Consider the following 13,181-nt stretch of genomic DNA (forward strand, 5'->3'; position numbering starts at 1 on the left):
TTCTATATGACATTTTTAATCAACAGCTCCAAGAATAAAATGAGTAAGCATTGAGGAACTACTTTGTTAAAATTTGGCCTGACTGAGCATTTATTCTATTTAGGTGTAGACATAGCTTTCTATAATAACCACTTTGTGGGATGCTATAATCAACTTGATCTTAACAGTTTGTATTTTCTGAATCTTTTTGATCTTTCTGATTGAAAATATAATGGTAGTGCACTTATATAACTGTGACTTGAAACTACTGCATCCAGTACCTCTGCTTATTCCTTTCCAAAGTATATGAACTTCTTTATACACATGCACTTCCCAAATAAAATAGCTATTCTGTCCTCCCTGTTTAAGGCACATGCTCACCATATAGTGCTTAATTTCTGGAATTCTTCTATTTGGGGGAACTACCATTCCATCAACATTGCTTGTCGTTGAGACACCTGTCTTTTTTGTCCTGTTTTAAATTTCTCCAGTGGGTATATATACATTTGGATTACCTCTGACTATTTAGCCATTACTTAAATTTTTACTGACACAGATTTTTCTACTAACATGGAAATACAACCTCTGTGGTCAGACACTTTCTGGTTTTGATCTCGTCTGTAAGTACTAAAATACATATAAACTTCCATCATGATATTTTCAAGTTGATTGAAACCAATAAATCCTGAAAATTTTACACTGAGAACAGCATGGATAATGAAAAATGTTTCCTACAAGTATCATTTCCAATTTTAACTGGATTTACTTCAGTCTTGTTCAGCTTGCTTTCTGGTTCACATTAAGCAAAGATTTGAGTAAATATAGTGACAGAATATCCTAGAAAAATAATAATTCTGTTGCTGGTATTAGTGATATGTGCAGAAAAGAAATTCTGTTTTTTCAAACACATTTGTGCCAGAAATGAGAGTTTTATAGGCTGGTCTTCTTCAAAAGATAAGTAGATATGATATCTATTTATTTATATAGCTAACTATGTTATTGCTTAATTTACAATTAAAATTACCAGAAATCTGTGCTGAGTATTATCAATATTGTAACTGAATACATTAAAAAAGCATAGACACAAACTAATAAACAGTCACATTCATTATTATCCACGGCAAACTACTGAATAGAGGAACAAACTGAGGAATATCATTATGTGCGCTTGAATGACATATTAGCAAACAAAACATCTTGCCAATGGCACATTTTGAAACAGAATCAATATCCTGATTCACGTGGAGTACTGTGTTCATCTCTGAGGCCACCAATATAAGAAGGGCATGGCCCTGTTGGAGCGGGTCCAGAGGAGGGCTGGAGCATCTCCCCTATGAAGACAGGCTGAGAGAGTTGGGGTTGTTCAGCTTAGAGAAGAGGTCTCCAGGGAGACCTTATAGCAGCTTCCAGTTCCTAAAGGGGGCCTACAGGAAAGCACTGTAGAGAGGGACTTTCTATGAGGACATGTAGTGATAGGACAAAGGGGACTGGCTCTAAACTGAAAGAGGGTAGATTTAGATTAGATGTAAAGAAGAAATTCTTTCCTGTGAGGGTGGTGAAACACTGGAACGGTTGATGAGAGGAGCTGTGGATGCCCCATTCCTGAAAGTGTTCAAGGTTGGACGGGGCTTTGAGCAAGCTGGTCTAGTGGAAGCTGTCCCTGTCCACGGCAGGGAGGTTGGAACGAGATGATCTTCCAACCCAAACCATTCTGTGATTCTATGATTCGCAGTCTCCTATGACACCCAACAGACAAAGCTGCTACTAAAATGTTCAAGGTCTTTATATATTTAATTGTACTTATAGTATTATTTGGCATCAGCTCAAAATGATTATGCAGAAGACTATTGCTTATGTCCACAAATTATCATTTGTTCTGAAAAGTTGTGTATAGAAATAGTTTGTGTGACTATGTGCTCCCTGCTATAAATAAATGTCTACATTTTAGTTGCAACACAGTAAATCATCACATAAGTGCAATTAAGGTGAAGAATTCATCTCAGAATGGAGACAAAAGTACATCCTGAAAAAACCTTTATAGAGAGCAGTCTCAGGTAGGAATCTGACTTCATAGACTTCAAAAACTTTGTACCTTGCAGGCTGACCAGAATGTACAATGACCATTCCATTTCATTACATCTTCTGCTTTATTAAATGGGTTTATATATATCTATTTTTCCCAACAGATATAAAGAAAGCAGAAATAAAATATATTTTTTATTAATTCCTGTACTGGGCTTAAGTACATGCACTTTTTTATTTTAAATAAAACAAGTATCTGGAAAACAAATCAGATTAGGTCAATAAGGTAAATTAATCTCAGAACTCAGTTATTAAAAAATGTTAAGCATAAGAGTCTTTGGTTTTGTTTTTTTTTTTTTACTATAAATAACTGTTTCATCAGGAAAAAGAACTGGAAACTGGTTATCTTGTAAGATTTAGCAAAATCATCTGAAATTTTTTCTCACCAAAAATTCTAGCGAAATCATTAATTATACAGAGCCTGTCTTTAAAATTCAAAAATGGAGGTCAGAGAATATGGCTCTAGAACCACAGATGCCCTGCTGTTCTTGGTTTTACAGTTTTCTATGTCATGGTTAATGCTGTTTGATAGTATCCTGGTATGTACATATGACAGATGAACTGCTGCATACTTCCATGTACTATTTAAACATTTAAAAAACATGGAAGATACTAAATTGCAATATACAACTGAAATACTCCCAAACAGATCTGCTAGACTAAGGGCTACTTGTCATATAAGGCATTAAGTAGATCCCACTAGGGTTGTTGAAGCGATTGACAATGTCTAGTCTTTAAAAAGACATAGATTAACTCAGTTATACTCTCTGAGGCCTAATGGTTTGGCAGACTGATGATGCTGCAAGAAGCTTAGACATAAGGTAATTGCCTCTTTCTCTTTTTTAATATATATCAGCAATTACGTGTTAAACAATGTACCAGTAATAACCTATCCTTTTCTCCCAGACTTAATGTGACCAGGTATTATCCTGTACAAGATTCTTTTTGCTCTTAAAGGTTGCAAATTTGATTTGTGTCAAACCGAGATCCTTGTTCTCTTCTGCATATTGTGGTCTGTACGAGTGCCTGTTATGTTCACTATTATTAGGGGGTGTTACTATTATGTTTAAGAGAAGGAAATACTAGCACAGAATAAATTTATCGCTGCTGTCCACTGTGCAATTTTGCTTCATGCACAACCAAAGTTTACTTGAACTGTGCAATGAATAGGTCATTACAAGAAAACAATTTGTACAATCTCCTACTATCACAGGTCTGAAACAAGGTAATTCTTTCTGGTTTAAAACTTTACTCTCTTACTTGTATTGGATCTTCACTTTATGCTAAAGGCAGGAGAATTTATTCTTCAGTGCAAATGCTTTTTCACTTTCTTTCCAGTCTATGAGACTGCTTAATCAAACCTACAGAATTGTACAAAAATTCTCTCTTTGTTGGAACTAATTCTAGAAGAAGGAAATCTAACAGGTCTAGAAGGTACAAATAAGCAATGGAAATTACAGTAGAATCTACATTCCAGACATGATTTTCCTCAAATTCTTATATTTCGTAATTCACTTCAAAGTTTTTCTCTATCTGTTTATGTCACTGTCAAGTCTCAGTAGACATTCCTTTATCTTCTTCCCATGGCTGTGGAGAAATAAAGTACTTAACTTTACAGTGCTACATCTGTAGCACTGGAGAACTATAAGGTCAGCTTCTTAACCTGTCAGATGGATTCATCTGTTTGGAGAAGAGAATGCCATTCAGTACAAATGGGACTTTTTGTCCTTCTTATATATTCTGATAATGCTTTCTAGAAATGCTAAGACAACAACAGAATGAGATTGCCAAGGTTTTCCATAATGCAGGAACCAGAAAACATCAATTCATTCAGTAGCATTTCCTTACTCTTTTTTTTTTTCATAGAATCACAAAATCACAGACCAGTTTGGTTGGAAGAGACCTTTAAAGGTCATCTAGTCCAAACCTCCTGACATGGGCAAGGACATCTTTCACTAGATCAGGTTTCTCAAAACCCCATTCAACCTGGCCTTGAACACTTCCAGGGAGGGGATATCCACAACTTCTCTGGACAACCTGTTCCAGTGTTTTGCCACCCTCACTGTAAAACTTTTCTTCCTTATGTTCAAACTGAACTTATGCTCTTTCACTTTAAACCTATTGTCCCTTGTCCTGCCACTACAGGCCCTGGTAAAAAGTCTTTCTCTATCTTACTTATAAGTTCCCTTTATATATTGAAAGGCTGCAATAAGCTCTCCCAAGAGCCTTCCTTTCTTGAGGCTAAATGACCCCAATTCTCTCAGCCTTTCTTCATAGGACAGGTGTTCCAGCCCTCTGAATGTTTTTGTGGCTCTCCACCGGACCTGCTCTAACAGGTCCGTGTCTTGTACTGTGGGCCCCAGAGCTGGACTCAGTACTCCAGGTGTCTCAGGAGAGTTAAGTATATGAGCAGAATCACCTCCCTTGACCTGTTGGTCACAGTTCTTTTTATGCAGGCCAGAATACAATTGGCTTTTTGAGCTGCAAGTGCATATTGCTGGCTCACGTCCAATTTTTAGTCCACCAGTACCCCCAAGTCCTTCTCCACAGGGCTGCTCTCAATCCATTCATCCCTCAGTCTGCATCAATATCAGGGACCGTCCTCACCCATGTGCAGGACCTCGCACTTGGCCTTATTGAACTTTATGAGGTTCACATGGGCCCATTCCTCAAGGCTGTCAAGGTCCCTCTGGATGACATCCCTTCCTTCTAGCAAATCAACTGCACTCAGCTTGGTGTCATCTGCAAACTTGCTGAGGGTGTACTAAATCCCACTGTCTAAGTTGTTGATGAAAACATTAAATACTATTGATCCCAGTACAGACTGCTGAGGGACACCACTTGTTACTGGTTTCCACTTGGACATTTAGCCACTGAGTATGACTCTTTGGACGTGGCCATCCAGCCACTTCCTTTTCCACCTAACAGTCCATTTTTCAAGTCCATACATCTCCAGTTTAGCAGCCAGAATGTTGTGGGTGACCATATCAAAAGCCTTACAGAAGTCTAGTTAGATTACATCCATAGCTCTTCCCTTGTCTACCGATGCAGTTACTCCATTGTAGAAGGTCACTAATTAGTCAGGTGACTAATAATCCATAGTGGAGTGAGGAATATGCACTTAGCATATCAGCACAGTTGGAATCCCTCTATAGAAGGAATGGGGAGAAACTGAGCCTCCAGGAGGAGCCCTACCCAGGTTAAGAGCATTGTATCTTTCCAGAACCCTTAATAATTTGCATTAGTATTACCTCTCAGGCATTTGCATTGATGGATCTTATGATAGCACTCCTAAAAAACACATTTACATCTCAGTCGTTACACTGGGTAACCTTTCTTCCCACTGAAATCCTTACTCTGTTTCAGCATAGTGTTGTTAAGAAGTCCTTTTATAATTATTTTTTTCACAGAAAAAGCTAATTTAATTATTATCTTGTGAGAAGATATCTTTGAAGGGACACTCATTCCTACACTCAAACCAGATGTTTCACCTCCTGCATCAATTGCTTATTTATTGGTTAATGGTCCAGGTTTACAAGCAAAAATTAGTATGTTCTTGCCAAACCTACATTGAGATTAACCCCTCTGATAATATTAAAGTACAATTTCCTGTCCCCTTTGTCCACCACAAATCCTGCATCCCATGTAATTTGAACTATTTTCCAAGGCCTGAAACCACACAGTCACCTTTTCCCCTCACCCACTTCAAAACTTCCCTGTGACTCTTGGAGTTCAAGGACACACTTTCACTTGTGGTGTCCCATCCGTCTAAAAGTTATTTCCTCTTCTCCCTAAACTACTGAATCATTTCTTGAAATCTTGCCTTAAAATCTCCCTGCTCTCTTTAACCTATGATTCACAACCTTTAGAAAACATTTTTGTGATATCTTTTACGAAGCATGCACAGTAAAAAGGAAATTTATTGTAGTCTTGTTGAAGCAAGCTTTTCTTGAGATACTAATGTGACTGTGGATTAAGGGTCCTATAGAGTCCAGTCAAGATAGATTGACCCTTGCAGAATCTATTGAAGTCTGAGTATTTACATCCACTCACCTGAAAACCTTATAGCTACACCCTTGCAGGCTTATAGGCTGTTGTCTTTTTTCTTGCCTTTGAACTCATAACTTTACTCCCGATGTCAGATGACACCACTAAGTTTTGCGCAGCTTTAACAAGGTGCCTATTCTGGGCCCAGTAGAACTGAATAAAAGGGTGTAGTTCCCTTACCTCTTCCTCCAGTGACCAGTGCCATTTCCCTCATCCTGATTTTAGATACTCTCCTAAGAAAGCAGTGGAAATGAAAAAATCACAGCACTCCTCCGCTGATCCAACTAAATGAAGGAAGAAAGCTTCGTCATTGTTTCCTTATCTAAGCAGTCTGTGATAGATGGCATATTCAGGTGTCTCTCATAAAATCTGAGCAAGACAAACCATTTGATCTTAGACCGGTTCTATCCAATTCAGTGAGAGGATGCAGGGAGGTAAATTCACAAAACCAGATGGGTTACACTGTGAGGGTGAGAGGGAGCTCTATGAAAAGAATTGTGTGAAAATTAGTAGGATGGTGTGGCACAAACCATATCATCCAGAAACTAATGTGAATGGTACCTATTTATAAGGCTGGTATTCCTCGCCATTCACAAAGCACTCATCATTGTAGCAGGTAATTTTCTGTACTCCTGGTGGAAAGGCCATTTAAATCTAGCTTTTTTGTTTAGCTCAGCTAAGCGTTTTATGCTCATGCTCATTTTTATGCCCTGGAATAGTCTTGGGATGGAACTTTTTACTCTTTTGATTTAACTGACACTTGCTTGAATTTTGGTTTTTTATTTTCAAGCCTTTTGTACTGGCCAAAGCACTAGAAATGGAAGAAGAAAACTCCAGTTCGCATTCATGTGACTCCCAGAGTTGTGACTTGAAGGAAACCCTCTAAATATTTAAGGCTTGCAATATATTTTTCAATGTTGATAATATGTGTTTTGGAATATATTAAATTGAGTGCATGCATAAAGACATTATACATGTAGACACACATTTTCTGTATATAGGAAATCACAGAGATAGAAACACAGACACAAATATTAATGTATTGTTAGCATCACACTACCGCAATATGGATAGCAGCACAGGGGTACAAGCAAAACCTTTCTATCTCCTGAGTGATTACTGGTATATGAGGGAACAGTACAAGAGGAAACAGACTTTGCAGAAGCAGGTACAGATTCAGTGGAGTTATTTTCATTGACATGAAAATATGGCTATGTACGGGCAAATCTTTTTGACTGCTGTCTGTCTCTGAAAAGTATACAAGCTTTAAATGAATTAGCAGTCAAGTTTGATAGAAATATTGTTATGCAAATCTATTTCTAACAAAAGGTGTTCTGAATGATGACTTTCAGATTTGTTATTTTGTCTTTATAGACCTACAAATGGGGAAAAAAATGAACCCGGAGTACGAAATGAGGATTTCATAAATGCTGTATCGTACCAGAGTACAGCAATACTGAGTCTGTGTATGAGGGGTAGCTGAATAAGGGAAAGAAATGGATTAAAAATATAAAGGTCCAAACCCTTTTATTTTGGAGCTCTCAGTCCGTAACCATCAAACTTGCATTTCTTACCATATTCTCATACTTCATTTTCAACTTGGACTATAATTTCTAGGAGGGATATACATAACAGACAGGCACTCCACCAATGATGGTTAATAACAATGAGTAACTATAATATATCAAGATCTGTTGGAGAGATCCAGTGTATCTAGGAAAGTTATGGCTAGCATTTATTCTAGCTCTAAATCCCTGTAATACTGAGGATGCTGCAATTCTTTAAACTGACTTCACTTCTTGAAAGTTCATATTGTCATGTAGTTTGTGATCATATTGACTTTCAGTTTTTGTACGTTATTACAACTTAATTATTGCAGGCATCTAAAAAGCATAATAAGTAAGTGTAAAATATTACAGAAGAAAGTTAAACCAAGATAAGATTTCTATTTGATCTATAAGCAATAGAATTTGGAAAACTTTTTTTTTAACACGCACATCAAAAAAAGTAAATAAAGTTAAATACTCACTCCTGTTATGTAACGAGGTCTATACTGGATGGTTCCAAATAAGCCAAGTATGACTATAATAATGTGTATAAAATTTGCCAGGATGGGTGCCCACTGATAACCAAGGAAGTCAAATATCTGCCTCTCGAGCACAGAAACCTATGATTAAAAAGCAAAAGTATAAATAGATTAGAACAGAGCAGAAAACATCTATTAGGGCATTTCCCCTTCCCATACCCAAGATAATTGCCCTGAGTTAAAAAATACTTTGGTCAGCAGTAAAATGAAATGAGTTTGTTATGTTTCACCTCCTTGTTTTAATGAAAGCTGCATTTCTCACTGACAGTTTACTGAGTTATATTCAGTAAGCTAAAATATTCATGAGGGCAATTCTATCAAGATACTAAACTGTTCACTAGGATGGTATGTTTGCAGGAGGAGAAACACAAATCATTTTGTTATATACACCAGCAAATGCTATAATGTTCTAGGCTACTGGTGGTGAAAATAGGTGGCAGGCTTATGACATCTCAGCTACTTTGCTTCTATTCACAAACACCATCCTTCAGCCTAGTTCTGTCTCTTCCATTATTTTTCTACCTTTTGATTTTTTTCTCTTCCCTCTATTCCTAGATATCTTGTTAGTGGGCTTTTACCTGTAACCAAATGCATACAACTTTTTGACCTGGTTCTACTGATAATGGCTCTAGTTTATGTCCTGCCACTGTCACAAACAGCAGCTGAAGTATAAGCTGTTAACCAGGAGTCTAGATACTTAATTTTAAAAAGTGAATTAAGGGACAGTCTTGGGCTGTCGTTGACTGTTTTCAAGCTATGCCATTCCAAGCAGATAGATCAGAAAGTAGAAAAACTGCATTTTTAACAGTATCAGTAAATAATTTCGGAATTCAAATAGTAGGTGTCCCTTAACTGGTGTTCGGACATTATGTCAAGATACAGCACTGCACCCCAGCCCACAGGCAGAATGGCACATTTTGACAAAAATAATATTGATGTGAATATTAGAAGGTAATGTAATGGTGAAGTGAATTTAGACAGAAAGGGTAAGGAGTTCCTTTGACACCATTCCAACAACTTCACTAACTGGAACAGTGAATAGATGAAAATGTGAATAATAAAGATAAAATTAAAATTATAATAAAAATTAATGATGATAATAGTAATGATGACAACAACAAAAATGCCAACACCACACACGCAAAAGTAAGAAAGAAAAAGCAGGCTGTTTCTTTATAGTTTCATTAAATGACAGGTGACTATTTACTCAGTTTATGTTATGCTGTGGATTAATTGAATTAGGTGTACCTGCCACACTCCATTCATTTAAAAAAATAACACTTTTGAGATCAAGTACTAAATGTATAATTAACTACTGTTCACCACTGTTCTTGCATGATATAGCTATGGGAGAGTTTTTCAATTTTCATGCCACAGTCCACTGCCACACCAACACTTTCTTTTTAAATTAAGAAAACTTGCTATTAAAAAGACAGCCTAGACTTACACCAGCATTGAAAATGTAAAGAGTGTTAATTATATAGTACTTACTGACATAAATTGAACTTTAAGATAGGGATTGTCAAAATAACCCTGGGGAAGTTTGTCAGCCATATCATTTTGAATTTTAAAGTTCAGAATTTCATGTCAACCACTGAATTCCTCTCTACAACAAAGATTCCTTTCACACAATTTATCCAGCTTATAGCCAGTCTTGGTATTTTGCCTATCATTTTATTTGACAGATTTATTGACAGAATGAGATTCTGGCCCTACATCACCCAAGATCTTAATGAACTCATTTTTTGCTATCCTAAAACTCTCCCTAGCAAACCAACACCATAGAAGAGTTCCCAGAATCTCAAGACGTAATATTCTAATGGTGACAATGTGTTGAAGAAAGAAATGGAAGGCCAAGCTATATTTAGGAACTTCATGAAATCTCAGACTGCCTTTGCTTCTAAGTTTGTCATTAAGAAGTATTTCCTTGACTACTGTCATTTATATGAAAAAGTAATTTATATAAAAAAGACCAACATGAGGCATAAAGCAGTGTTATGTAGGTCTGTGTGAAGTCTATTAGGGGTATCAGCAAAAGACCTGCTACACCTTAAGTGCTGTTAAACAGGTAACAAAGGGAAAATGCCCACTCTGAGCACAGAGCTTTTATTTTCATCAGCTGAACAAAGAGTAAATGAGAATAGCAAAGCAGTAGCAAAAAGAGTCTAGACTATACAAGCTTCTAGTATAGTAACAGTGGGGATTCAGCAAGCAAAAAAATACATGGGATGATGCAAGTCATTCAACCAGTAGGAAATCATACAGTTAAGTATGACAATTATAAAGGAAAATTACAGCACAGTAGTTAATTATATAAAAAAGTAGAATACCTAATATTTCTGCTGCAACTTAAGGTTAAAAGGAAACTGCACTATCATACATCAAGTACATTTTGGTTTGGTTTGGGTTGGGTTTTTTTTGGTGAAAGACGCAGTAGTTCCACCAAAACTTGCTTATGGGGCTGTGCTGGATAAATGGCTATTCTGTGCAAATCTTCACTTCCAACATGCCAATGTACTTTTTTTTTTTTTTTTTTTTGATGACTAGCAATTTCTTCAGCACCAAGCAACCACTCTCTCAGATTTTGTGGCCATGTTGAAACTTCCAGTGGGGGGACCTACCCGAAAACATGGCACACAAGGCAGCACGTAAATATTGGCTGTGCAGAACAAGGAGACAAGTCCGCACCACCTCTGTCCCTGTGTACCTAGCTCATGTTTGCCATAGGCAGACTTGCTATTAGACTTTCTCCTGTCACTCCAAGGAATCAGCTGTGTGTGTGGACTGCTGGATATGTGAAATAGCAGCATTCTGGTAAACTGTGCAGATGTAAAATGCTGTGGAAATGCAGCTGCTGTTCCTTAGAAGATCTGACTACCACAGCAAGGTCCATCACAGATTTATCGAATGGAAAAATTAGGAAGGACCTCAATCTTTATTCCCATTTCCTGAAGAGATGAAGGTGGAGAGAAAATAAAAATGACCCACAAACAAATAAAAAAAGAAAAATAATATGGACTTTCTACATGCAGTTACTTAAAAAAAAAAATCTCATTGGGTCTGTGTTTCTAAAAGGGGAAAAGTGAAAAGTAGGACAAAGTACTGACAAAATCTATTAAAAACAGTATTATGTAGCTTCCTCCTCTTCCACAGATGCCAGAATCATAAGGGATTCCTTACATAGCAAGAGAAAATATAGACCTGATTTTGAAAGATTTTTTTTTCCTTTACTTCAGAAACTTAAACCTTTTGGTTAAACATCTGCACTTCTTTCTCCAAACCATATCCACCAGATTCAAATGTTTAATGACGCTTCAAAGACAGCACAGAGAGAAAGGAAAGGACTGACACATAAATATTAATCTTTAAAGTCTAGAAATAGATAAAGAATGGTTCGTTTTATTTCTTCTTCTGGAAACAGAGTTTAAAATGAGAACAGGAAAGAGGAAAAATGAATACTTTGGATGAAAAGTGTACAGTATGAAAAGAAAAATATATTTTAATTCAACTCCTTTTTAATAATGCAGTGAATCCAAAATGTAGGGTTATGGAGAGTCAGTTCCTAATGTTAGAAAATAAACATCCATCACATAGTCTTCTTAGGCTTCCAAATAAATATCATAGACAGATTATCTTATGTAATCACTGATAAAATTATAGAAGAGATAAGTGTAATTACAGTGAACCATTTGTACTAATGCATTATTTTTCTCGACTTCTGCTAACTGTTTTAAAAATAAATACAAAATAAAACCAGCTTGTATACTGTCAAGTTGGAATAGCTCAAACTATTTCCAGATCCTTGTTGGACGCTGGTTGTTAATAGGTTAACAGTGTTACTGACCTTGAAGGATCTAAGAATTGAATTTCCAAAGGATAAAGAAAATCATTTTGAGATGATTCTTAAAGTATATGATTGGACTAAAATTTCAGACAGGAACCACAAAGGAGAAACCAGTCAAAAGATGATTTATAACACAAACTCCAAAATGGAAAATGACAAAGTGCCTTTCATCAGAAAGCTCCTTGAGAAGAAACTCAACCACGACTACTTCACTCTGATACAGAATCAAAACCCTGCACTGATATAAATTAAAGTGCACACAGGCATACACACACAAGCAGGTATGCACGGCTCCCACTGGCCAGGGCCCTTGGACAGCACACACAGCACAGAGGCACCCAGTATGCTGGGGCCTGGGGCAGGGTCACACTCAACTGATGGACTTACCAGCTGAGACATGGTAACAGGCTCTCAGTTCCTCCAAAGGAAGAAGAGAGTATTAGCTTAAATCACAGTGAAGGAGAATTAAGCAACCGTGGTTTATATCATGACTGGTGCAGGCTAAGAATGAGCTACAGAAATTAAGGTCTAATCAGTAACTCATTAAGTCCCCTCAGCTCAATTGTGTTGCATCAGATGCCCACAGCTTCTAATCATTTGCTTGTGTTTTTAAGTTAGACATATAGTATTTTAATGACTTTCAGTTCTTGGTTCTATGGCATAGAAAGATGAAAAGACCCCAATAAATACAAGTATTTTGGGCCTGTGGCTTATGAAAGAATTCTAATGTTAAAGCCTACCTGCATCACAAACAACATCCCCAGCTAACCCTCCCCCACCACTTCCATCATTTTAAGGCAGAATGCATATATTTGTGCCATTCCTTAGAGAGGTTAATTTAATTTTTCATCAAAATTTCAGATAGTGTCCTGAGATAGAGGGCCCAGTTACTCAATGAATTCTCCACAGTTACCCAGCAGAAAAACAGGATAATATCTTGAAAGTCAAACCCATACAAAATACACCTACACATCTGCAAGTGTGCATGTGAGTCAAGTCCTTTACTGCAAGACAGCAGGGAAAGAGAAAAAGATTTGAATTTTTTTTTTGTAAGAAGAAAGACAAAACTAAAATGAAGTTCTGTGAAGAGCTGTGGACACAATGGTGTTCTCAGCACATCTAATAAAAACCATCACAAGCACA

At 36.9% G+C, this 13,181-nt stretch overlaps 1 protein-coding gene across 1 annotated transcript in view; it reads right to left on the bottom strand.

Annotated features, from left to right (window-relative positions):
• NKAIN2 (sodium/potassium transporting ATPase interacting 2) overlaps positions 1-13,181 on the bottom strand; it is a 578,259-nt gene that overhangs the window by 309,631 nt on the left and 255,447 nt on the right. The window contains exon 2 of the mRNA XM_074819203.1: positions 8,138-8,275. Within this exon, the coding sequence (XP_074675304.1) occupies positions 8,138-8,275 (138 nt within the window). The remainder of the gene's footprint in view (positions 1-8,137; positions 8,276-13,181) is intronic.

Source organism: Strix aluco, chromosome 3, assembly GCF_031877795.1.
Source record: "Strix aluco isolate bStrAlu1 chromosome 3, bStrAlu1.hap1, whole genome shotgun sequence".
NCBI lineage: Eukaryota > Metazoa > Chordata > Aves > Strigiformes > Strigidae > Strix > Strix aluco.